We start from the raw sequence: 25,444 nt of genomic DNA on the forward strand, positions 1-25,444 counted from the left end.
AAATCTCCTTGGGAAATGTTAAGAATAACCTATGTTCCAATTTATCAATGTGCCGGTAGTTACGATTTATATACAAGCTCAATGTTTATAAAAATCCAAACACAGACATTTTCACTTTAAAATAGCAACCCTACAAGCTCACTTGTGTTTTAATTTACAGGGAAATATAGTCTGTTTTAAAATATACAATAGAGTCACAAGCTTTCTGCACAACAGTGACAAATATGATCTGCTTGGATGTTTGTTAGATAAAGACATTATGCATATTATTTATGACCATTGCCATTGGGATGCTTAGTATAATTTCAAATGGATGTGTTTTATTTGTATTGTATTACATTGTGTGTAAAAAAAATCAACATTCACCCAAATAAGATAATACAGATATATAGAATGATATATAATCGATCATGTCATATTCATTTCAAATCTTCACTTTTGACATCACCTTTCTGTTTACAATGGTGGCATGGTACTTTACAGAGGGATGGGTGTCCAATGTTTTTGTTTTCTAAATCAGTCAATGACCCACCCCCATTCCAGCCTGGCCCAATCAAAAAAAAGTAGGTTACGCTCACACATGCGCGGAAACACCGGAGTAATTGTTGATATCCTGCTTTGGTTGTATTCATTTTTAGACTTTACTATTTAAAAGCCAATGCATCCCCAAATTTAGGGGTTTTTATTCGTATCAGCTGGCTCAGTCAATTACAACGTTATCTATATGAGGGGCTAATGGAGGACACAAGGGATTTGGTGAGTAAAATAGTGAAATATTAAGGGCCGTGAGGCTCCGATCAGGGAAGATCTGCTTGGGCTAGCGTTCCTCCTTTGTTGTTATCTGTTGAGGAGAGCAAGCTAGTATTTATGTTGCTACATAAATGAAACAGAAAGCTTGTTAAACCCCCAAAGCCTAGCGTAATTTAAGACCCTGCTTATTTTTGTTCCGTATGTGTAAAAGAGCTGAATAATTGAAATCTTTTGCTATTTGCTTTTAATACAAACTGGAAAAACAGGTTTCCGCTAGCTAGCTAGCCATGCTAATAGTGGCTAGCACTGGCAGCTAAGTCAGATAAAGGCCCCCCCGTCTTTCCTATCAAGGTGCTTGGTTCTCTGTTTGTGACTGTCTCATTTATTGTAGAAATGAATTATGTCTGGTGCATTGCCTGGCGCTAAACTGCTGTTTCTGCCTGAGAAAGGATAACATAATAACGTTTAAACTGTCAGTGTCAGCTGTTCTGTATGATGCTCAGATGAGGAAAAGCTACCACAGTAGATAAATAATCAATAACGTCAATGATGGTCCCAAAGACCAGATGGTCAATGTTCTTGTCTTATTTGTATTTTCAGCATGTATGAAGACTAGACTTTTACTGTTGGATAATAATTGTAATTTTGTATTAAGTTCTGTGCAACTTCCCTATTCTGGTGGTTATGTTCTCCGCCTGACAGCTCAGCTATGTTGTTGTTGGGGAAGCTACACAGATCTATTAAGGCAAATCATTATTATTTTTGATTCCTTATTACAAAGTTAACCCATTCCCCCACATAATTCTTCCATATGTAAAGGCTGAACGCACCCCACGTTCAGAGCGTAAGCGGAGAGACTCTTTCGGCATGTTTGACGGCTATGACAGCTGCAGCGAGGAGTCCACCACAAGTTCCAGCTCAGAGGACAGTGAAGATGAGGTGGTGCCCTCCATTCCTGCCACCCTGCCCATCATCAAGAACAATGGACAAGTGTATACCTACCCTGATGGCAAGACTGGCATGGGTTAGTAGTTGGAAACATTTATTTCAGCTATGGGACTGAGTCATTATACATGCTTAATATATACATACATGAATTAATGCAGCGTGCAAAATGAGCTGAATTATAAAGCTAGCAGCAATTTGCAACACTAGATTTGTTTTATTATAGGTTGAATCTAGAGTTCCAATATCCTCCATTGATAGCCAGTTGATCCAAATTTCCGATCTGCTTGTATTCAACTACAACTCACCACCATTGCAGTTGTAGGGCAAGGTTGAATTATCCTCTTTCATAAAAAAATGTTATGAGCTACTTTCTGTCAAGAAATTCCAAGTGATTATTCTTTGCCGTTCGTACCACCTGTTTCGAATTTGCACATAATGCAGGAGGCAGCAGCACGATGCGACGTTAATGAAAATGAGTGCTTCCAAACTCCAACACTTAGAAAAATAATTACCTGCATGGAATTTCTTGACAGAAGGTATACATATTACTGATATAAGTATACATATCATAACATGTCTACGGTGGATTTGTATAAAACAAATGCTTTGCAGATTAAAAGAGGATAATTCAAGCTGGCCCTACAGCTGCAATGTTGGTGTGTTTAACGTCGTTTAACACAAGCGGATCGAAAAAATTCTATTTGGATCAATGGGCTGTCAATGGAGGGTATTGCAACTCTAGATTCAACCCATTATAAAAAATCTAGTGTTGCAAATTGCGTCTAGGATAAAGCTTGTAAGACAATCACAAAAGCGTATGTATACAAAAAAGAATCTGCATTTCATATAAACTAAATTGTAATTACTCTGCAATGCCATGTTTTTGTGCTATGGATTGATATAATTCAGTGTAGTGAATATATAAATGAACAATGCTTGTGATTATTTCATTAAATGTAATATTACATTAATTGTGTTTTTGATTGGCCTTTCCCACACAGCCACCTGTGAGATGTGTGGGATGGTTGGTGTACGAGATGCGTTCTACTCCAAAACTAAGCGCTTCTGCAGTGTATCCTGCTCCAGGAGTTATTCTTCAAATTCCAAAAAAGCTAGCATCTTGGCAAGACTCCAGGTAAGTGTGCAAACTCAAGTACACTGCATGTTTTTTTTTCTCCACATATGATTTCAATGTTGGAATTTTATGTTACATGTGCATGTAAATGCATTAAAGCCTTAGTGGATCAAACTGTCTTCATCCAGTATTGATGTGGTGATTGTGTTTTCCTTTGTCTAAGGGCAAACCACCAACAAAAAAGGCAAAGGTTTTACAGAAACAGCCCTTAATGGCGAAGCTGGCTGCATATGCCCAATATCAAGCAAGTCAACAGAACCAGGCCAAATCAAAAGCCGGTATGTTTATAATAAAACAAGCATTGGTATCATTTTGGGAAAATACCTTGTACTAAACTCCATGTTTTCTTTCTCCCAGTGGTCCCTGTTGAAATCTTTGAATGGGGCAAATACATCTGTAGCAATAACACGTGTGGTGCTCCAGTCAGCTGTTTCAAACATGTGAGTACAAACAGTAGATGGTGACAATTCATTAACTGTGTAGAACTATTTGGCCAAATTATTTTATTTGAATAAGCTTTGGTCTGATACCACTTGTTTTCCAGGCCCCTATGGGTTTATGCTGGGGAGACATAGAAGAAGGAGTTAGAGTTGAAGTCCTCAACTCGGATACCAACTTCTCCACTAAGGTCTACTGGATAGCGGGGATCATCAAGCTAGCAGGTAAGGATCAATATTTTTTTTAAATGTATTTAACCACACAAAGCCTAGTGTCCTTATTTTTGGCATGTTATAATAGGTGAACATTTGGTGCAAAATGGTAGATCTACAAGGTATCAATGTGATCTTGGAGACCAGCGATTTTTGCCGAAGACATTTAGTGTAGAGGGGGGAAAGTAGGGGACCCCCCATGGGGGACCCTTGTCAACTGAACTATATAGTATAGGGGTTAAATATTTTTTCTTACAAAAGAGTTAAAAGGCACGCTTTCTGTGCCTGGGTGTAAATATTGAGAGATTGTAAATGTGTGAATGGATTTTGACTGTAGATTGTATATTCTCGTCCAGGGTTCAAGGCTCTCCTGCGGTATGAGGGCTTTGACAATGATTCCAGTAAGGACTTCTGGTGTAATCTATGTATTCCTGAGGTGCACCCGGTGGGGTGGTGTGCTTCGAGTGGCAAGCCCCTTGTACCTCCAAAATGTGAGTCTCAGCCGAACTAGAGCCAGACTGATGTATCGGTTTGTTCGATAGTTATTAGACTTTTCTTTTTATTGCATCTGCAATTTTCCAGTCGTTTTGTCACAATTTCCACCACTTTCAACCTGGAGCCCCTTCTCTATTGGGCATGTCATTATAGGCAAACATATTTAATTTTTTTTTTAGATGTTCAAAAATAGCTGATATACAAGCTTGTCATTGCAACATGTGAGCTTGTAGATCTGCTAGTTTTGGGCATTTTTGAATAATACTTAATTTGTTTGCGTATAAATTAAATGTTCTCAAATAGAATCTTCATCAAATCAAAGTTTTTCTATTTTGACAATATCATTCAGGAATCGGAGGTTTAGGATTCTAAAATTGGTAAGACATCTAGCATAGTTTGGGCTCTAATTTTATTTTATTCTGTTGATTCTGCACACAATCGGTCTACTGTCAAGCAAATGCATGGTGTCCGTAATGATTTTCAGTAGTTACATTTGAATACAGTACACACGCACACACAAACACACACACACTAGGTTACTAGGTTATTTTGGAAACGGAGAAAGCTCTTTGTCAGCAGATGTATAATAGAGGCCTATTAATGATCTACTATTTGTTATTTAGTTTATGTTCTTTCCTGGACAGTTGTGGACTTGAGTGCAAATTGTTTATTTCCCTTACAGCTATACAACATAAGTACACTAACTGGAAAGCCTTTCTTGTGAAACGTCTCACTGGAGCCAAAACACTGCCACCTGATTTCACTGCCACGGTCAGTGTCACACAACATGCACACACGGAAACACACACACATACATCAGCATCATCCATATGGATTTGTCTTGACTATTTAAAGCCATGTTGAACCTTAGGTTGTACCTTGGAAGTAAAAAATATTGTCAGTCTTTTATCTATTGCTTCTGTCCTCTGTGAGCAATAAACTAGATGTGGCGATTCCATTCACTCTCATTATGTCTCATAGAATAGTGAAACGGATCTCAAAATCACAACACACACAAACAAAGCGTATAAATAGTCCTGGTGCATCATTTTGGGGAAGTGAAAATTGCTGTATTCATATTGTATTGCCATTACTCTTGATGGAAGTTCTGTTATGTAATACATTTATGTCACCGATACCAGGAATGATTGGCATTGGGGATGCGCCGACAATTCTGGGAAAAACATAATAATAATTGGGGTTCAGCCGAAATGCATAGTGTTTCCTTACTTTAAGCTTCAGTTAATTTCGGTGCATCATTGAATAATGTTGAGATCTGTTTTGCCATACAATTAAGTGAATGGAATCGCTACATAAGGTTCCTTGATTGATCACAGAAACAACATGACAATATTTGTCTTACATCATTCTCAAGGTAGCTACACCTCTTCAGACTCCACCTTAGCCCATAGCACTTGCCCTAGCCTTGACGACCTTGCAGGCTTATGCAAAGGTTTTAAAATGTAATTTAGATAGTATGTTATTTATGTTCATTTTGATCTGGCAGCCTATACTGTAGTTTGTATAGTTTCACAATGTTCAGATTAATTATTTTTAGATATTATACTGTTTACTAAAGAGTCTAGACTGGTGGTTCTTGGCTTACCTACCGGTATGTTCAATTACCTTGCTTACTGTAAATCGTGCTGGATTAAGAGCGTCTGCTATAGCGCGTGACAACGTGTACGTCACCAAGAGGGGGGCGGCGTCTAAAAAGCTAGGGACGGCCCCCTGGTGGGCATTAAATTCTAGCCCGCATCACTCAGAATAGAATGACGGTGGTATGTTTTTATAAATATTGAGCTCGTTCTTGGCGATAACATAGTGAACAAACACCAGGATGGATAGAAAGAACGTCGGGCCCAAATACATTACAAGGGCAAGGAAAATGTTGTGAACAAACACGGCTGTGCTTAGATACTTTGTTGAACGTTATGTCTCTGCGCCCGTGCGCCGATCCAAGTCATTCTACGTCTTTTTGTAAACTCGTCAATCTGGGTTCCTTGATGCTGTCTCCATGCTGGAAAACTGAACATCTAATTCCGTTTTCTGGCTCATTTCCTCGACGCGACCTGCTGTGGCACTTATTTACTGAGCAAGTCTGCACCATTGTGAGGTCAGTTTAGAAAAAGAACGTATACAAGCATACGGATGGTCGCTCAATGTAAACAAACCAGACAAGCCAGCAAGTATGGCGGAAGCTACCACGTGACACATATGTTGACGCCCCCTCCAGGAGATTTTGGTACACCCTATATGCCTAAATTGTATACAACCCAAGTTATACCAAATTTCAGCATGGCTTATATTGTATATCCTGTGGTTTGTGGTATAGGTATTTTCTTTATTTCAATACATCCTCTCCTTAGGTGCATGACAACTTGCAGTTCCCCTTTAAGAAATTCATGCGGGTGGAGGTGGTAGATAAGAACCACCTGTGCCGGACACGGGTGGCGCTGGTGGAGCAGGTGATCGGAGGACGCCTCAGGCTGGTCTATGAGGAGAGCCTGGATGGCACGGATGACTTTTGGTGCCACATGTTTAGCCCCGTCATCCATAACGTAGGCTGGTCCCGCAGCATCGGACACCGTTTCAAGCGATCTGGTAGGTTTTTAGTTTTACAATTCTATCAATCGAACGGCTGCGTTTTATAATTCTATCAAGCAAACGGCCACGTTTTACAATTCTATCAGTCGAACGGCCACGTTTTACAATTATATCAGTCGAATGGCCTAGTTTTACAATTCTATCAATTGAACGGCTGCGTTTTAATGCGAACATCGTGTGTGTGTGTGTGTGTGTGTGTGTGTGTGTGTGTGTGTGTGTGTGTGTGTGTGTGTGTGTGTGTGTGTGTGTGTGTGTGTGTGTGTGTGTGTGTGTGTGTGTGTGTGTGTGTGTGTGTGTGTGTGTGTGTGTGTGTGTGTGTGTGTGTGTGTGTGTGTGTGTGATGTCACTTATGTGGATATTTTCCATATGTGTGGTTGCTTATTCGTATTCAGTACCTCTGGATATGTTATTGATTCCCACATGAGGACAAAGAGCAGAGAATATGACTATGTTCACTGACACTCCAAATCCAATCCAGCTTGGAATGAAATTGGTTTTATGATGTATGAACAGTGAATAACAAAATTGAAACTGATTTTTGCTAATCATATCTGAATCACGTCCCTTGGCCTTGCTGAGACTGCATTAAACCAGTTCTACTCGTATCTGGATAAGAGGTCAGATTATTAGGGCTGGGTATGGACTGCAACTCTGAACAAAGTCAGACTCTTACAGGGATAGTAGCCCAGCAGCAGTTCCCTATGGAGACACAAAGTAGACTCATCAAATTATTGGCTTAGAAATGCAACAAAAGCAAAATATCCATGAATTCAAGTCTCCATGGGGTGAGTAATCGATAGAAAGTGATTTTGTGCGTGAACTAAACCTTTAACTTAAAAAACTGCTAACCGGCTTTATTGATATCCTTGGCTGAGTTGTGTTCACGTCACAATGTGGCCAATTTGTTTGCATCCAGATTAGAATCCAGATTTCCCTGACTTGATCACCTTCCTAGTGGGGAAACTTGTGTTGTAGACCATAAATCTGTCACCACATGTAATCACCTAGTTGGAACAAAACAAAAGTATTACCATCCTGCAGTAACTTGCCTGTCCTGTCTTTTTCCATGCTGTGTTGTGGAGACCATGGTATTTAGCAGGCTGTGTGCTGGCATGGTGCCACCATTATCTAAACAACAAGTGTCCCTCCCTACACAGTACGCACACAAGATGATAATTATCTAGAGTCATAATTATCTAGAGTCATAATTATCTTTGTCTATAAAGCACTCTTGGAACAAAGCTCTTTACATAAAACTGAAGATAAAATAAAAACAATAGCATGTGTAAAATATAGTGCAGTCAGAAACAAGAACATGGGACTCGAATAACATTTAAAATCTTGGAAAGGCCGTTTGTTAAAAGTATGTTTTAAAGAAGATAAAGAGAGAACATGTTTATTGCATGCGAGCAATACCTTTACTAAATGTAAATTTTATTTTGAATAGATAATGTAATTTGACAAAATAAAAAACCATTCAACTGGTTTTTATCTAATAATACATTAACATTGAAGTCATTATGTCATGTGACATCCACAGTTACAACTCTTGTTCATTATCTTTTTTCCAGATGTGACCAAGAAGATGGAGGGTCAGGTTGATGCTCCTTCACAATTGTTCCAGAAGGTAAATTAAAGTATCTTAAAATGTTCCTTTTTTTTTTTTTTTGATTACTTGGGCTATAATGATATGCTCAAAAGGCTGAAAGTTGTAAAATGGCAAACATGGCAGCTCTGCAATCTTAATGAATTTCTATGCAATTTGTTAATGAGCTTGTAGATCAGCTATTTGCCTTGTCCATCGTACGACAAAATAAACCTTAAGTGGTTAAAGTGCATTATATAGCCACTATTAGCCAGTGGGTGTTTATATAAATTGTGTCCATTATTGTATATTCAGAGCATACCTATTTACACGCACCTCGACAGTGGGTGCAGGGCCAATAAGGCAATCATGGAAGGAGGTAGGGCCCGCACACCATTCTTTTGGTAAAGAATTACTTTATTGAATTAAACGACAACGTTTCGATCTTGATAGATCTTCGTCAGGTCAGTATCATACTGAGTCGGTATTTGTTTTGGTTTGTCTTGTGTATGTGGAGTGAGGATGTGTGTTGGAGTGTTTTGGTTTGTCTTGTGTATGTGGAGTGAGGATGTGTGTTGGAGTGTTTTGGTTTGTCTTGTGTATGTGGAGTGAGGATGTGTGTTGTTTTGGTTTGTCTTGTGTATGTGGAGTGAGGATGTCTGTTGTTTTGGTTTGTCTTGTGTATGTGGAGTGAGGATGTGTGTTGTTTTGGTTTGTCTTGTGTATGTGGAGTGAGGATGTGTGTTGTTTTGGTTTGTCTTGTGTATGTGGAGTGAGGATGTGTGTTGTTTTGGTTTGTCTTGTGTATGTGGAGTGAGGATGTGTGTTGTTTTGGTTTGTCTTGTGTATGTGGAGTGAGGATGTGTGTTGTTTTGGTTTGTCTTGTGTATGTGGAGTGAGGATGTGTGTTGTTTTGGTTTGTCTTGTGTATGTGGAGTGAGGATGTGTGTTGTTTTGGTTTGTCTTGTGTATGTGGAGTGAGGATGTGTGTTGGTTTGTCTTGTGTATGTGGAGTGAGGATGTGTGTTGGAGTGTTTTGGTGTGTCTTGTGTATGTGGAGTGAGGATGTGTGTTGGAGTGTTTTGGTTTGTCTTGTGTATGTGGAGTGAGGATGCGTGTTGGAGTGTTTTGGTTTGTCTTGTGTATGTGGAGTGAGGATGCGTGTTGGAGTGTTTTGGTTTGTCTTGTGTATGTGGAGTGAGGATGTGTGTTGGAGTGTTTTGGTTTGTCTTGTGTATGTGGAGTGAGGATGTGTTTTGGTTTGTCTTGTGTATGTGGAGTGAGGATGTGTGTTGGAGTGAGAAGATTTGCTAATGCCTCTTGCTGCTCTGCTAGGTGAAAGATGTGGACCAGAATGGGGAGTGGTTCAAGGATGGGATGAAACTTGAGGCCATCGATCCTCTCAATCTCTCAGCTATATGTGTAGCCACTGTAAGAAAGGTGAGCTGGTTTCACACAAAATATAAGTGGGAGATGGCACTACTAAATCATTGAATGACATGGTATTTTAGAGTAGGGGTTTCAATCAGATGTCATGACTCTGAGCCCACCCTCCTCCATGGTGATTCTTCTGTCTGCTCTGTACAGGTGTTGGCTGATGGGTACCTCATGATTGGGATCGATGGCTCAGAGGCGCTGGATGGATCAGACTGGTTCTGCTATCACTGCACATCTCCTTCTATCTACCCCGTCGGCTTCTGTGAAATCAACGAGATTGAACTTACGCCCCCTAGAGGTACTCATCTTTCCTCGTTATCTTTGAACACGACCAACTGTCCCAAATCAGCCTTCTGTGCTCACATCCTCAGAAATATCTTTATTAGAAACCTACTCTACTTGGAACTCGCCTTATATTTTAAAGAAACGGCGAGTCTGTACTCTGATCTAAAGACATGTGAGTTATTTTTTTATTTTGGCCTCTTGTCTGTGGCCTCCTGTTTTGGCGTACAGTTTCTAATACACCAGTTTCACCACTGATTCTGTCCCTCAGGGTCCCTTAAACTGCCATTTAAATGGTTTGACTACCTCAGAGACACGGGTTCTATAGCTGCTCCTGTCAAGCTCTTTAACAAGGTATGTTTCAGTAATAGTCCTTTTTTTTCCTTTTTTAAGTCACATCCTTTTTTAATTGCCTTGCCTCCAGTTCCCCTGTGAAGATGGAAGATGTTTTGGATTTAGTTAAAATCACATCAAAAACAACATTGATCAGAATCATTTGTGTTATCAGTATCGTCTTTTTCGGTGTGTGTAAAATGATCATATTTTTGGTCCCTCTGCCGTTTTTGGCATTCCAGGATGTCCCAAATCACGGCTTCCGCCCGGGCATGAAGCTGGAGGCAGTGGATCTGATGGAACCACGGCTGGTGTGCGTAGGCACGGTGACGCGGATTGTCCACAGACTGCTGCGGATCCACTTTGACGGCTGGGAGGACGAGTACGACCAATGGGTGGACTGCGAGTCACCTGACCTATACCCCGTGGGCTGGTGTCAGCTGACCGGATACCAACTCCAGCCACCCGCTGCACAGAGTGAGCAATGCACAGGATACGTAGCCATACTGATATAACTCGTGGATATTAGTCTGGTTCCCCTCAGTGTTGTGATTATTTCCAAGAGGCGGTTACAAAAACATTGAAATGGACTCTATTGGTTAGACCTACTGTACAGCTACATCACACACATACTGAGTGTTATAGCCTGGTAAGCCCGCCCTGGGCCGAACAAATAATTAGAAAGAAGAAGAAAAGGGCAGGTTACAATTTGTTCAGGCCAAAATATTGTGTTTGTTGTCATGATCCGAGGCTTTGTTCGAGGCTTACAGATCTTTAAATAAATACTTTTTGAAAGATCTATGGGGAAAATGCATGGGGAATTATTTCCTGGGCCTGTCATCGTCATGAAAGGGGGTGGGACTGTGATGCTATATATTTGCATATTGCATATATTTGCACCACTACTGCTGGTCTTCGAAATACGCCCACAATTGAGCAACACCAGACTCAATCTGCCTGGGGCAATATTAGTCCGGCAGCCGACAGGCTTCTTTTGTTTAAAGTGGGAAATTTGGTATATAGTCTTTTTTTTTATTGGCCTAAAATATTGTCTATATACATGCATTCATGAATCCACTTGTTGACTGGCTGTCTGTATTGAGCAATTTGTTTTATCAGGGTTTATATGTGATCCTCATCCTACCATTAACATCCTATATAAGGCAAGATTTTCACATTTTCATTATGCTTTATATAGCATGTGACATGTCAAACTAGGGGGTTTTCATGATTCTGAATCCATTCCAAGCATTAGTTTTGCACAAATTACACATTTGTGGTGATGGCTATGGCCGTTTTTACCCCAAGGAGTTTTTTTGTGCAAAACTAATGCTTGGAATGGAGCAGAATCATAAAAAAACCCTAGTTTGACATGTCACATGCTATATAAAGCATAATGAAAATGTGAAAGTCTTGCCTTATATAGGATGTTAAAACACATTAACTGCTGAAGAGGTTAATTAACCTCTTTCAATTTATTTTTAGGAATGACTTTTGTACCCAACCTGGCAACACATCTATGAACCCTGATGCACTGTGCAACACTCCCAGCCAAAATCCTTAGCACTGCGGGTTCCATTATTGAATATAAACCCATATAATACCACATCAATACCGACAGCCGGTCAGCAAGTAATTCATGTATGTATGTATATAGACAATATTTTAGGCCAATAAAAAGACTATATACGAAATTTCTCACCCCACAAGCCCAGCTGCCGGACTATATGCATTTAAAAGGAAGGTTGAAGGTTGGCTACACGACACGAACACTGGCACTGTTCTTGAAATTCAGAGATGTCAGGTGTTAAACCCTACATTTTAACACTGGCATTAAAGGAAATAAAACATGTTTAATTTTGTGCTTGTAGATTGGCTATTTTTTAAACCATTTCAATTCATTTATTTTAAAATAGGGCTGGTTAAAGTACTGTATTCTCAAGAATTTAAGTCCTAGTACATTATTTCTTATTCTGAAGGTGCAAGAGATTTGACACCAACTGTGCCCAAACAGAAGAAAAAGGCCCAACAGTACAAGGGACAAAAGAAAAGTGAGTAATCCTTCCTATATTGTCAGTCTAGCTTCCACTTTTCCATCCGGTTTTTCCACTTCTTCCTTTCCCCATCCTCTTGTCACCAGTTTCTCTACAGGTGGACATTCATCTTACCCCTCACTGGTCAGATTTTGTGTTCGGTGTGTATGGAATGTTTGTATCTGGCAGATAGACTTGTCTATGTTACAGAATATTCTGGCACCGGGTGAGTTTTGGTTAATGTCACATGTGACACTGTAGCAACATTTTTTATTTTTTGTTGATACATGAAAGCAAATGGCCAAGGCATGCACTGGTCTCTCATCCTAAAATATTTCAGTACACCAAAGTAAAATCTTTTTGATGGTGTTGCTTTAGCTTTGCTCCTGTTAGTTAATGGTGCATCTGCTTACTTGTGTCTGGTAGTCATGAGTACCAGGGGCTTATTCAGATGGGCTCAACGGCAACATAATGGCAATGTGTTTACTGCTTCAATTCTCACCCGAGGTCTAACCATTTAACCTTTTTCCCCCTACATTCAATCGGAACATTCAAACAACCTAGAATTGAACTGAACCCTGTATGTATTAAGCCCCTGGTAGCTTACCCTGAGTCTGGCTTGGTGTTTACTAGAGAGGAAGATTCCAGTTGGTCGACGGCCCTTCAGTCAGGCAGGCAGGAGGAGGAGCTTCTCGGGGGACGAAGAGCAGAGTCCGCCACCTTATCCCGCCCAGGGGCCCACTCGCCCCCGGCCCCGTACCCACCTCCACCAAACCCACAAACCAGGTAATGGAACTCTAATGAAAACCAAGCACGGCACTTGAGCGCTTCGAAGGAGAGGGTGCTGCTTAAAGGAGTGTTTGTAGGTTCCTCTCAGTGGAGCTAGCTGTGTGGTGGATGCGACTACTGTTGATGCTGCATGTTTCAATTGTTCAATTAACTTGGTGAATGTGTGGTTGTTGTGATTCATTGTTCTTCTCAAAACAAGAAGTGTTATCTGTGTTAATACATTAGTGTGTCGATCTACGAAAATGACCGATTTTCAAGCTACCAATGCAACATGTTTTCGGTGAGCGACAGACATGCAACTGTAGGTAAAGAATGAAACTGCACTGTTAAAAAATAACAATCTATCAATTGCAATGTATTGATACATTACCGACCCATTTTTGGATAATCATATGACATGAATTCTGTTTACATTACAATTGGGGACAACATGTAGCTAAGTCAGTGCTTACTGTGCATGGAGAAACCTATCCGACTTAACCACTGGGTAAGAAACCGGAAACCATCACTAATGTTCTTCCTCATATTAGAAGCATGATGTTTGTCAACTTACTCATCTTGTTTGTCCTTCTCTTTCTTCCTCTCTGTCTCTGCCGCCCACTGCCAGAGTCTCTGCTGCGACTGAAGGAGGAGGCAACAGAGGTGGATGAGTTTACCTTCTCCCAGGGCATCTCTGACCAAGAGAGCAACGGCTCAGGCAGCTACTACATCAAACAGGAGCCCTGAGGTCAGAGGAACCAAGCAGGATGGAACGGGTCATGGTGCACCAATGGAGACCCAAGGGACAGGATGTGGGGGGGAACAACAGTACAAATTCACCTCAAAAGAAACCCAACACTCATAGTAGACCAACATTTCACCTCTCCCATGGCAGGGGGAGGCTTGTTTCATGCTTCATGGTCCTCGAGAGTTAACGTTTTTTTTTTTTAAATTTGGGTTTGTTTTCTGTTTCTAACCTCGTAGCCGTGTGTGCACATACACAACACTCGATCACTCCTCACACCACCTACAGGGTTATGAGTGAGGGGTTGCTCTGTGCCTCCAAAAAACACCCGGGGAATGGTGGGTTACTGATGTCTGGGCATTCTCTGGATGATTCCGCAACAAGCATCTCACCTCTCCTCCGGAAAGACACCCAGACAAAGACACATTAGACTTCTGGAAGAATCCACACAAAACCCCATGTTTCCTTGAAGCAGGAGCTTAGACATAGGTCTGTCTCGGCCTTCCATCCTGCCTCCGCCAATACTCTGACCCCACCCAAGTCTGGGCCACGCACAGAGACCTGTAGAAACTGTGACAAAACATTCATTGAGCCAGGTCTTTCGATTTATTTTTATTTTATCAGGTATGAGAGCCAGCTACTAACGTTACAGGCAGAATTCCCATTGACCTGGAGAGAACAGAGGGTGATTATGGAAATCGAATTATGTATATTTTGATTTATTATTTCTTTTGAACAATTTTGCCAGGAGGACTTGCTTTGTTTATAGTACTTGAAGTCTTGATATATATATATATATATTTTGCTTTTTTTGATTTTGTTTTTAGTGTTTTTAGTTTATTTGTCTTAATTGATTTATTTTTTTGTATTTTCTTTTTGGTGGCTGGATGGGGTACTTAAGTGTGATGTATGTATCAGAGTGATTATATTCATAAAATATGATGAGACCTATTCATATAGAACTACAGTATATAGCTATAACAGATTTAAAGAGTGGGTTTTGAATAGTACAGTGATGCTCAGCATTGGTCCCCCTTGTTGCCTTCGCTTTAAAAACAGGTTGACATTTTCCCCGGCTGCACTTCATTATTAAAAAAATTACAGATGATACATTAAACAACTTTCACCCGGATGTCCCTATTTTGGGCATTTCATTAATAGGCGAAGATATTCAAAAATGTTAAACTTTTCAACAATGTTAAGACTAAATTAAAAAGTCAAAATTATTCAATAGTGAAAATGGCTGATCTACAAGCTCAGTGAGTTTGTAGATCAGCGTTTTTGCTATTCATTGCAAAATAGTGGTTAAAAATGTTTTGTCTAGGGATATAATAGTCATAATTGGCATAGAACTGTTTCTAAAGTTTATATGATAATTTCTCCTTAAATCTTGTCTGCAACTTTATTACAGTGATCCACATGCATGTATGTGAGTGGCTTTTTACAAGCACACTCTGCACTTAGCTTTGTAAGACTCCAATATCCTTCGCACCTGGTCATTTTGCCCATTAATAGAAAACGCAGACAATTAGCAATCCTGTCTAATGTTTACACATTTAGTAGTAATGTTGGGGTTTCTTGTTTCGTGTAGAAATGTAGGCAGCTGTCACTCAGACCAAGAACAGTGTTCACTGTTTACTGTGAAATAATTATTCTAATATTATTTAAGGTTTATTTTTCTCTTAATAGATCATCTTACTTTAGATGCAATTCCCCCTCAAATCCTTAAATTATAAATGTATTATATAATATTGAGAACCTAAATAGTGAAGCTGTAGATGAGGTTTAAAAAAAGGGGGGGTGACATTTCAAGGGGTCCCAATGGCTGACCAGCAGAGTATATTGTATAAATCAGAAACCTTACTGGTATGATGGGGCACACTCTGACAAGTTATTTGATTCCCATTGTCCAAACTTGCATACTCACTCATAGAAAATTCTTTGGCCATTCATAGTATGTAAGTTGTGGTCATTATGGGAACATTATGCGAACACTGTCACTGATTGCACTACAGGAGTCAAACCAGTCAGATTTGCATGTTGAAAATCACCTTTACAAGTCTTCAGGTATTGGCTTTCGCAGACAGATTTACTGACTGTTTTGGACCATGCGTAAACATTCATACCCAGCGGCGGACAAAGGGGTCCAAAATTGAAGCTGGAGGCTCTTCTCACTCAGCATTTTTAATAAAAATGTGGTCGTAGAAAAGCATGTGCGCTACTTTGAGAAAACCGAAGTAATGATCTCTTAACCAAACAGTTGAGTGAAAACTGACTGGTTGTGTCAGACATTACAATGATATGCAAAGAATTACTTTGGTTTTTCATTGCTTGGGTAGTTCTCTTGTCGGAGCCATATGGATGCAAACTCGAGTCAGTTATTCAGTTGAGCCACAGAATAACATGTTTATAGTCAGTAATAATAGTACAAATGATGCACTGCTTTACCATTACCTTTGAAGGCAACATTCACACAGACCATGGGATCTAAAAGTTGCATAATACATAAGATTGTTTTTATTTGGTCAGAACAGATTCTTGCGGCTATGACGGAATGGAGCAAAGATCCTGATTAGTTCGTAATTCTCTCTACTGCATGCATGTGTGGGGAAAACGAATCCACATTCTTTTGTTATTTACAGCTAGATTTATGCAGCTATTTATCTACTACCTCCTCATGCTAGGCAAGTTTAGCAAATGTAAGACAACGTGTAAACTAGGCAGTGAAATAGCATATGCAAACTATAACCTAAAATGTTCCACTTGAAAACTAGTCACCAAACTGTTTTTCACAGCACACAAAGTCCTCTAATTTGATATGCAATAATAGTTCCCATATTTATGTCTTACACTTTCTAATGACACAGATCACTACATTTAAATCTAATTTACATAAGAAATGATTTAACTAAATTGTATTGTATAACTGTGATTTTTGTGAGCTGGCGTTGATAAATGACAATATAGCATTGCTGTATATGGCCAAATACTATATTGAAAAGCATAATAGTTTTAAGCTATTCAGTGATGGCAAATGATGCATAACTTGTCTTTATACCAGTAAGGTTCACAATTCAATTCTCAGGAAGCATTTTTTGGAAACATGTTCTTGGTTATAAAGCCTGATTTATGCTTTGGCGACAGTCATGCAATGTTTAGTTTGATTTAAAAAAAAATATGTATTTTCAACTGCGTCCTGTTGACACTTTGATTTTACGTTGAAAATATGTTTTATATTTTATTCAACTGCATGTCACGTCATGTCGTCGCCAACAGATGGTTGCATTACAAGTCTAATCTAATTTCATAGGTTTGTGAAAAGCAACGCAAAGAGGACTTCTTTGCCATATCCTTAAAAAAAGAAGAAAAAGGTCTTGCTTCCCATTTGATGTATGAATGTTTTATTGCTTATTACTCCCACTGTTCTGTGTTGTGGCTTGATAATGTAGAAACACTTTGTGTTCAAACGTTCAAGGCTATGTTTAGTGAAGCTCTTCTCGTCTTGCTTTGCTATAGATCTTTTCCACTGTTATTTCTAACGGGATTATCGATTAATCTTTTTTTCTACAAGGTTCCATTTTCTTTGTCTACAGCTTCATTGGATACTAAACTAAACTAGATGGCTATGGTTACAAGACCAAATGAGCAATAAAAGTAGTGTCACAATCATACATGGGTTTCAGGTTAGAATTTAATTCAGTTAGGACACATTTCCCTCCCTGATTTGGAAGGGGAGAATTGAGCATTTAAACGATGGTCACAATCTTAATTTACTGACCAAACTGCATAATATCTTAGTACAAAAGATAAGACTGTTTCGTGGGCTAACTTTGCTGCTACCCTCTCCCAGATAACCCAAAATAATCAAACGCACAATCAACACTGTTTGCATATTTCTTTTTGTTAAGGAAAACGGCTTCTTTAAAGTCATTCTCATTTTCCCTTGTGAGTAGTCAATCTAAACATCCCCTTCTCAACTTGACTCCCAATCTATGATGAACATCTTTGCTTTCCCGCACCCAGTAGTTCTACATGTCCACCCCTAAGATCTGTGAAAACTAGCAAGTGTTATGCAATATGCTACCACATTTCAGACCTAGCTCATCATCACAGGATTTATGTGGGGTATCGGGACCAGTTAGGACTGAGTTAGGAGCTTATACGGGCCTGGGTGTGTTGATCAACTGAATGCATCGGGAGTCGGGACCAGTTAGGACTGAGTTAGGAGCTTATACGGGCCTGGGTGTGTTGATCAACTGAATGCATGTTGTTGGAAAAAAAGAAAAGAAAGAAGAAAACATTGTGCTGATGTTGTTCTGAGCTTGTTGTTATTGTAATTGTCATTGGTTGTTCCTTCTGTCCATCTCCTAGTCATGTTCCACACTCGGATTCAGAAGGATTGTCATGGAAGAAGTTCTGCAGTGATTACACACAAACAATCCTTTTAGATCTGTACAGTGCCATGGACTAGATTGGAGATAGTTTTTTTTCCTTGGATACTAACACGGGTCTTTTGTATGTGATAGCCCCAACTATATTCAACCATTATATCGTGGTGCTATATATATTTGATAAAAATGACTTATCGTATTGGGATTATTATTGTCAGAAACTGTTATTGTGAATTGAGAGGGTTAAGTTATGGTTCGAAATTTATTTTGGATACAAATAAAAAAATATATGTTCAGAATAGTTATAAATCTATTGAAATTATTAACACTGACCCTTGAGGTACATATTAGATTGCAGTTTAAAGTTTGTACATCTTTTTGATAGCGTCTATACACGTTTCCTTTCATATGGTAAATTTGTGCTGTGATCAAGCTTTGATAGACTTTCTTGTATTTGTAAATAAAATCAAAGAATGGAACATTATTGGTTGTAATGATTGCTCATTTGTTTGCAAACGGTTTCCGCATGGCTGTGAAAAGGTGGTTTTGTAAGATCTAACTTTTACACTGAATAAAATGTCATTACATGGAGCATACAGAATCTGTCTATTTTTAAATTGTTAAATTTTCTAACTTGAAATGTTCAAGCTGTGACGGTTACAGGTGACGTTCTCTTCAAAGCCTGCCGTGTGATCCTTTTGGCATCCTTCCCAGTTCCACCACTGGAGCTAGCTGCAAATCCATTCTTAATCTCTTCAGATAAGGCCAGCCCTAATGGGCAGGTTTATACAAAGCATCATTCTGGGCTCTAAAATGTAATGCATTGTCAATGCTGTCAGGGCCTGCCAGTCTACTTGTTTAATTTGAACACAGATTCAGTACATGCAGTATTCTCTCCATAGTACCAAATTAATCAGGCCATCTGGGTCTCAAGCTTAACCTAACAAGTTCCCCATTTCCATATTTTTACTCTGATTGCCCTCTTGCACTCATTTGTTGTGCTTGCTGTTTCTTTTGGTCGTTATGAAGGTTACACCATCTATGCTGCAGCATTGTCTGAAGGAAGCAGAACAAAAATAAGTTTCTCTTATGTACCTGTACACAAGATGTAACAATAAAGTACAACCTTGAGGCTTTTACACCAGCATTATCAATGCCCCTGGACAGACTTGCGATGGCATCATGTCACAGAGCGACAAGACAGCAACGCATCAGTATTGTGTTGCCATCTTATTATTTTTGTAACATGAAATCCTGTAGGCCTCGCTCAACAGGTCAGCACTACATTGTACCATTTCATGTAATGTTAAGTATTTGGAAAACAGTCGATATACAAGCCTTTTCCAGGACTGGAAAACTTTCTAATTTCAAAATATTTCCAGGCAGGAATGTCACAACAGTGGGTGCCCTGCTAGTTGATCCCTTTGTGTCCATGCATGAGAAAGAAACAAAAATGGGAATAAGTGCCTTTTATTTGAAACTTGTTCTCCATTAAACAAACATGACATACAGTACATTTTCTGTAGACCTGGGGAATGCAATGTTCATAAGGAATAGAAGTCAGGAATGGAACAATTACATCTAGTCCGGGGAATGCAATGTGCATAAGGAATAGAACCAGCAATACACTGACAACGGGCCTACAAAGAGACCAATCAGACAGGTACAGTATGATGATAAGGTACAACGGGAATGTGAGATGTCACACCGATTTAGAAACGGATCTCTTTTCCTCCATCCTCCAATATTGGGAGGAACTAGGCTTGGAGGCAAGTTAACCGGTCCTTAACCAGTGTTTAAGGTCAACGTCATGGTCAGAGTTTTAGTAGATCCAGTCTTTTGCGCAGGGTGTCCAGGCCACCAGCTCTTCTGGCTTGAACCACAAGGAAATTTCCTGCTTGGCACTGTCTACTGCGTCACTGCCGTGGCAGATGTTCCTGGACAAGAAAACAAAAATAAGTGGTCATCACAACAATCCAGCCAAGAGCTCAAGTGCCAGTGTTGTATGGTCATCAGCGCTTTCAACCTAGAATGCACACTTCCAGATTGGTAAACTGGAGCGATGCCCTCAGGGTCAACTTTGTACTTTGATGGAGCAGTATGCCAGTGGCCCTTACCTTCCGACATCGATGCAGAAGTCTCCTCTGATTGTGCCTGGTAGGGAGTTGGCAGGATTGGTCTCACCCAACATCACCCTGCCAGTTTTCACTGCCCCCTTGCCTTCCCAAACCTGGAATTAAAACCACAAGGGAGGTGAAAATTTAGCTAATTTTATTTTAACACATTTAACACTCTTCACCTTCCCCACCGAAACAGGACAGCACCAGACACCTTGAAGGGTTAATCTGCCCCAGACTATTAAAAGACTACTTTCACTTGAGACACCAAGTGCCTCGGTTAAACATAAACACTGCCCATCCGTTTGAGTTTCACCAGCTTACCATGGCAACTATTGGGCCAGAGTGCATGTAGTCGACAAGGCCTGCGAAGAATGGTCTGTCTTTAAGGTCGTCGTAGTGCTGCTTCAGGAGGTCTTCAGGGGCCTGCGACGGGGGGGGGGGGGGGGGGGGGGGGCAAACAAACCATTACCATCTTTAGACAAAATTATCTCCTGGCTGCACAGGGGTAGGACAAGTTAAACCCCAGTTACCACAGGCACCTTGTGTGGATTTTGGGGCATAAATAATATATTCGCTTTTAATCCAGAATTGACTTTCAAAAGGACACCTTGTTGTTCAGAGGGCTAAAGAGCATGTGCTACCTACCTAGTGCACCATCTGTGCACACTACTGATTCCCATGGGCAACTGCTTGCACGGAAGGATAACCGTGAATGTGACTTTATGCTAATCTGGTCCCAGGCCGCTAGTCTAGGTCTTAAGGTGAATGTGGTGCATGACAAATTTAGAACTAAACATTTATTGGCATATATACACACAATATATAATTAATGCAGATTTTTAACAGCTATACATTTCACTTACATGCGTCATTTTCAAGCCCACAAGTTTGAATCCTTTCGTTTCAAACCGCTTGATGATCTCTCCAACAAGTCCCCTGTGAACTCCATCGGGCTTGACGGCAATGAAGGTGCGTTCCTCGTTAGACATGATTCTGAAACGCAGCAGTAAGCAGAGTCAGAACACTGACACCAATACATAACTTAGTGTCAAGAAGGCATCAAAACTGATCACTCACGGTTGTTGAGCACAACTGGCACATGCCCCCGACCCCATCACAAACCAAACTAGCGTCACCTAACCGACATAGCTCGAGGGACTGATCGTAAAGCCATGATCTAAGCAGCAGATTGTGTAAATCTTGGCCTGATCCCTTGCTGGAGATGTCATTTAACCAGCCAGTAGTGACCCAGTTGCGCATGGGCGTGGAGTTTTTTTCCCAGCGCATGCGGCATGTGATGTTCAGTCAGACTTGACTCTTGACGGCTGGTGGTGACAATGTAGCATATACCGGTAGGCCCAACCCGGCCGGCTGTATTGGTCATAGAGAGTCTAGAACCCAGCAGGCTGACTCGTCCATCAGTCAAACCAGGTATGTGACAGTAAAGACAAGTGCGCCTCCATGACTCTTTAAAGCAAGATGAATGCCCAAAAGTTCACACTTAACGTTACTATTAGCCGGCGTTCGGCCTAACGTCACAAAACCACATGGGGCATGGCCCTTTGTTAGCAGGAGTCATAGGACACATTGTAACATGCACTGCTCCACTGCCAAGTGTACATATGAGTGAAATGGTTACATTGATGCGGTACAAATTTAGAGTATAAAACGTTGCCACATCACCTTTCGTTACAATAGCTGAAGTGCTAAACGCTACGCAAACAACCGACTAACAAAGGCTCTGCCTCGCTAGTCGCTACCTCCGGGTATCATCGTTACATTCGGAACGAGCCCTGCACGAAAGCTGTGCAATCAAAGGGAAACATGCATAACCCACTATGTGTTGAATAAAACGCTAATTTTGACATTACCTTTACAGTGAAGCTTCGGTTGTACTTGAAGCAGAGACTGGTGCTACAACTCCGGCTGACGTGGCTAGAAGACCTACTGAGTGTGCGTGCCTGCTTTTTATACCGGCAGGCCGGGCGGGGCGGAGGCGGAGCTCAGCTGGCACAAAGGGGACTGGGCAGTGGGCACAATCTATTCCCAACAGATTTATTTTTAATTAATGACCAACACATCAAAACAAGTTATAGGACAGTGTAAAAGGCTTGGATATTGCTTTGAAAATAGCTTTTTTTTGTTATTTGCCTGCAGCATGCATTGTAGCTACAGTACGTCTTTTTGTCTGTAGACTATGTTTCTTTTATTTGAAGTGTCCTTGAGCAAGACTCTGAACTCCCATTTGCTCCCAATGAGCAGGTTGTATGAACTTGTATCCCCGCCATCGTGTGTGTGTGTGTGCGTGTGCGTGCGTAATGCACAAGGCACTATGCACCATTTACAACACACACACACACACACACACACACACATCCACGACAAACTAGCAACTACTATGTCATTATAGGCCCTGAAGTGTACACACTGGTAGTAGGTACATAAACGTTCAGTTATTTTGTCTCAGTACTCAGGCTATGTTTGTTGCACCTGTGAGCAGGATAATTCACACTTTCATTCTGAGTAAAACTGTACTGTACTGCATACATGTAGACACGTGACATGTCTGCTCCCCCCTCTCTCTTTCGCACGCACACACACACACACACACACACACACAGTACACACACACAACGCACAACACACACAGTGTGTTGTGTTCTGTAATTCCCTTTTAAAGGGAATTACAGAAATAGATATCAAGCTTATGAGTCTTATAGTATGGCTTAATTTAATAGCATATTGCGTAACATTTTGCATAACATGGAAACACCATTAAGAGGCGGTATCATATTAAAGCCACCAGAAACCCTGCATATAACCACAGTGTGCTCCAATATCTATTGCACTGGAATTCCCAATTTGCCCACTTTATTCTGTGCAAATTGAGTGCAGCATGTGCACCTTGTGGTTCTCTAACAGTATGAAAATATTAGGCATAACGGTTCAAACCAAAACTCCCTCCGAGATTCAATCCGCTTTGAAACATTAAGTTTTCACCCCTGCTTCCTTGGCTGGCTGCCGTTGGTCTTAATGAATGCTGAGGCAGCAGAAGTGAGTGAGACTCCACTGAGATAAAGTGTGCCTTCCTGCAGGCAGACTTGACCATTATGCAAGGCAGGCTTTTTTAGACTGGCGTATTTGTGACAGAGCCTCTTGTGATTAAGTATTATTATTAGTTGGGTAGAGGAAGGAAGTGGCGTTATGCAAAGCCCCTCGTTGACACTGCACACAATATGATGTTTAAAGCATGACTTGAATGATTTTTTTCCTCACAGATCTATTCTACACATGCATTTGCGTGCACACGCACGCACGCACGCACACACACACACCCTCACACACACACACACACACACACACACACACACACACACACACAGGTATACACACATCTTGTGCTCGACTACCCCAATGAGATGATGCATCTCAAGGGGCTTCTCCTCTAATTAAAACTTCTAAATAAAACATCTACCCATAAGTCTGTGTATGTGTGCAGAAAAAAGTACCACCCTCTCCTCTCCCCTCTTGTCATCCCCTCCCCTCCCCTCTCCTCTCCTCTCCTCTCCTCTCCAAGCAGTGTGGTGAATATAGTAACAGGCCGGTGTACAGCCTCTCCTTGCTTACAGGCTCCTCTCTCCACCATCCTACAGCAGCGGATACTCTCAGGAAACAAATGGACAGCTAATCCCTGAGCCTAATCTTCCGACTCTACACTGGCTGCTTTCTACTCCCAGTCCTATTTTTACGAGGGTTTACAGCCAGGATTAGTCAGCCTTTTTTTTCCTCTCTCACTATGTTGTTATTCAGAAGGACAACACTGGTGACGGTTAAGTGTTATTCAGATGACTCTACAAAGCGTGTTAGTTGTGTGTGACTCTGTGCTGCTGCTGCTGCTGTTTTTACTCTACAGACCTCCTGGGGTTCGCCAGGCAAGCACACAAGTAGCATAATTGCAGTACACATCACTTCAGCATTTGCCATTTTATGAGCTGCGCTTTCTTTTTCTCTATAGGACTCATCGTTCAGAGAATGTGCTGTCCATCAGCACAGTATTTTCTAGGGGGGTAATACAATGGAATGTAATACAGTGTGATTGTTTTCCATTACGAGGCAGCTCTCACAGATTGTAAAACGGGGAAGAATATTCAGAAATTGCACTGACTGGACATAAAATGATGTTGACAGAATATTTTGTCGGGTGAAAAGGTTGGTTTTATGGTTCAAACTGCTCATAAGGAGAATCAAATGAGTAACTTCAGGTGTCAGATTCCTGAGCCAGGCAGCCAATGTTTTTAGCCGTACATCTAAATGCAGGCACACTTCTATGAACGCACACTACTATGTTATCTATGTAGATATTGATAACATAGTATAAGTGTTAGTGTGCAGGGAGGGGTGTAGGCCAGCAGGCATGGTGGCTTAAGTTATATCCTCTGGGGTGAAATGCCCTTGATTGCCTTGTAGATCATCACCAGTGTGTGGAAAGTGATGCGGATAGCAACCAGAAGTCATGGAAACGTTGGGAGGTTCAAGTTGTAGCGAGGGAGTTGCAGTAGTCAAGCTTGGAGATGACTGAGGCGGCTGTGGGCGGCTGTGGGCGGCTGTGGCTCAGGAGGTAGAGCAGGTCGTCCAATGATCCATGGGTCGGCGGTTCGAATCCCGGCTCCTCCTGTCTACATGTCGAAGTGTCCTTGGGCAAGACACTGAACCCCAAATTGCTCCCGATGTGCTGGTTGGTACCTTGCATGGCTTCCGCTGCAATCGGTGTATAAATGTGTGTGTGAATGGGTGAATGTAATGCACAATCTATGTAAAGCGCCTTGGATAAAGGCGCTATATAAATGCACCATTTACCATTTTACCATTTTACTGAGGCTTGGATAAGGAGCTGGGCAGAGACACCTGACTGTTCAGGACCACTCCCACACAGTCTCTCTCTCTCTCTCTCTCTCTCTCTCTCTCTCTCTCTCTCACACACACACACACACACACACACACACACACACACACACACACGCATGCACACTTGCTCAAAGCTCACACAAACAAACGAAACTGTGCTCAAATGGCAGTCATACCATCCCACTGCTCAGCTCCATGTTATTGTGTTCCATCCAGTGTCTAATATTGAAGATAAAAAGCTGTGATGTTTTACTCCGATT

General features: G+C 40.9%; 2 protein-coding genes across 4 annotated transcripts; one reads left to right on the plus strand and one right to left on the minus strand.

The window, feature by feature from the left end:
• The first annotated feature begins 594 nt into the window (after positions 1–594).
• mbtd1 (mbt domain containing 1) lies at positions 595–18,643 on the plus strand. Of its 3 annotated transcripts, none has more exons than XM_079493492.1 (17): positions 595–756; positions 1,570–1,774; positions 2,700–2,833; positions 2,997–3,111; positions 3,191–3,273; positions 3,378–3,495; positions 3,840–3,974; positions 4,661–4,749; positions 6,348–6,582; positions 8,157–8,212; positions 9,506–9,610; positions 9,758–9,905; positions 10,161–10,243; positions 10,465–10,699; positions 12,202–12,273; positions 12,889–13,041; positions 13,652–18,643. In XM_079493492.1, the coding sequence occupies exons 1-17, from the start codon at positions 736–738 to the stop codon at positions 13,768–13,770; spliced, it is 2,106 nt and encodes a 701-aa protein (XP_079349618.1). In that variant the 5' UTR covers positions 595–735; the 3' UTR covers positions 13,771–18,643. The 3 variants fall into 3 exon arrangements, with proteins under 3 accessions (XP_079349618.1, XP_079349619.1, XP_079349620.1); XM_079493493.1 differs by lacking the exon at positions 595–756 and adding an exon at positions 769–1,101; XM_079493494.1 differs by lacking the exon at positions 595–756 and adding an exon at positions 769–918.
• Positions 18,644–19,613: 970 nt separating this feature from the next.
• Positions 19,614–22,304, minus strand: nme2a (NME/NM23 nucleoside diphosphate kinase 2a). The gene is made up of 5 exons (XM_079493508.1): positions 22,151–22,304; positions 21,143–21,272; positions 20,601–20,702; positions 20,277–20,389; positions 19,614–20,096 (listed from the first exon to the last, which is right to left on the minus strand). The coding sequence occupies exons 2-5, from the start codon at positions 21,266–21,268 to the stop codon at positions 19,982–19,984; spliced, it is 456 nt and encodes a 151-aa protein (XP_079349634.1). The 5' UTR covers positions 21,269–21,272; positions 22,151–22,304; the 3' UTR covers positions 19,614–19,981.
• Between the last annotated feature and the right edge of the window lie 3,140 nt (positions 22,305–25,444).

Source organism: Electrona antarctica (genome assembly GCF_951216825.1).
Source record: "Electrona antarctica genome assembly, chromosome: 22".
Taxonomy (NCBI): domain Eukaryota; kingdom Metazoa; phylum Chordata; class Actinopteri; order Myctophiformes; family Myctophidae; genus Electrona; species Electrona antarctica.

What these genes read in the sequence shown, in the direction of transcription:
- mbtd1 (XM_079493492.1), top strand. Translation starts at nt 736, where the DNA reads ATGGAGGACACAAGGGATTTG. An exon ending in TGGAGGACACAAGGGATTTG is followed by an intron (nt 757 to 1,569) that starts GTGAGTAAAATA and finishes CCATATGTAAAG; the next exon opens with GCTGAACGCACCCCACGTTC. An exon ending in CAGTCAGCTGTTTCAAACAT is followed by an intron (nt 3,274 to 3,377) that starts GTGAGTACAAAC and finishes CTTGTTTTCCAG; the next exon opens with GCCCCTATGGGTTTATGCTG.
- nme2a (XM_079493508.1), bottom strand. Translation starts at nt 21,268, where the DNA reads ATGTCTAACGAGGAACGCACCTTCATTGCCGTCAAGCCCGATGGAGTT. An exon ending in TGGGCTTGAAAATGACGCAT is followed by an intron (nt 20,703 to 21,142) that starts GTAAGTGAAATG and finishes CCCCCGTCGCAG; the next exon opens with GCCCCTGAAGACCTCCTGAA. An exon ending in TTCTGCATCGATGTCGGAAG is followed by an intron (nt 20,097 to 20,276) that starts GTAAGGGCCACT and finishes TTTCTTGTCCAG; the next exon opens with GAACATCTGCCACGGCAGTG.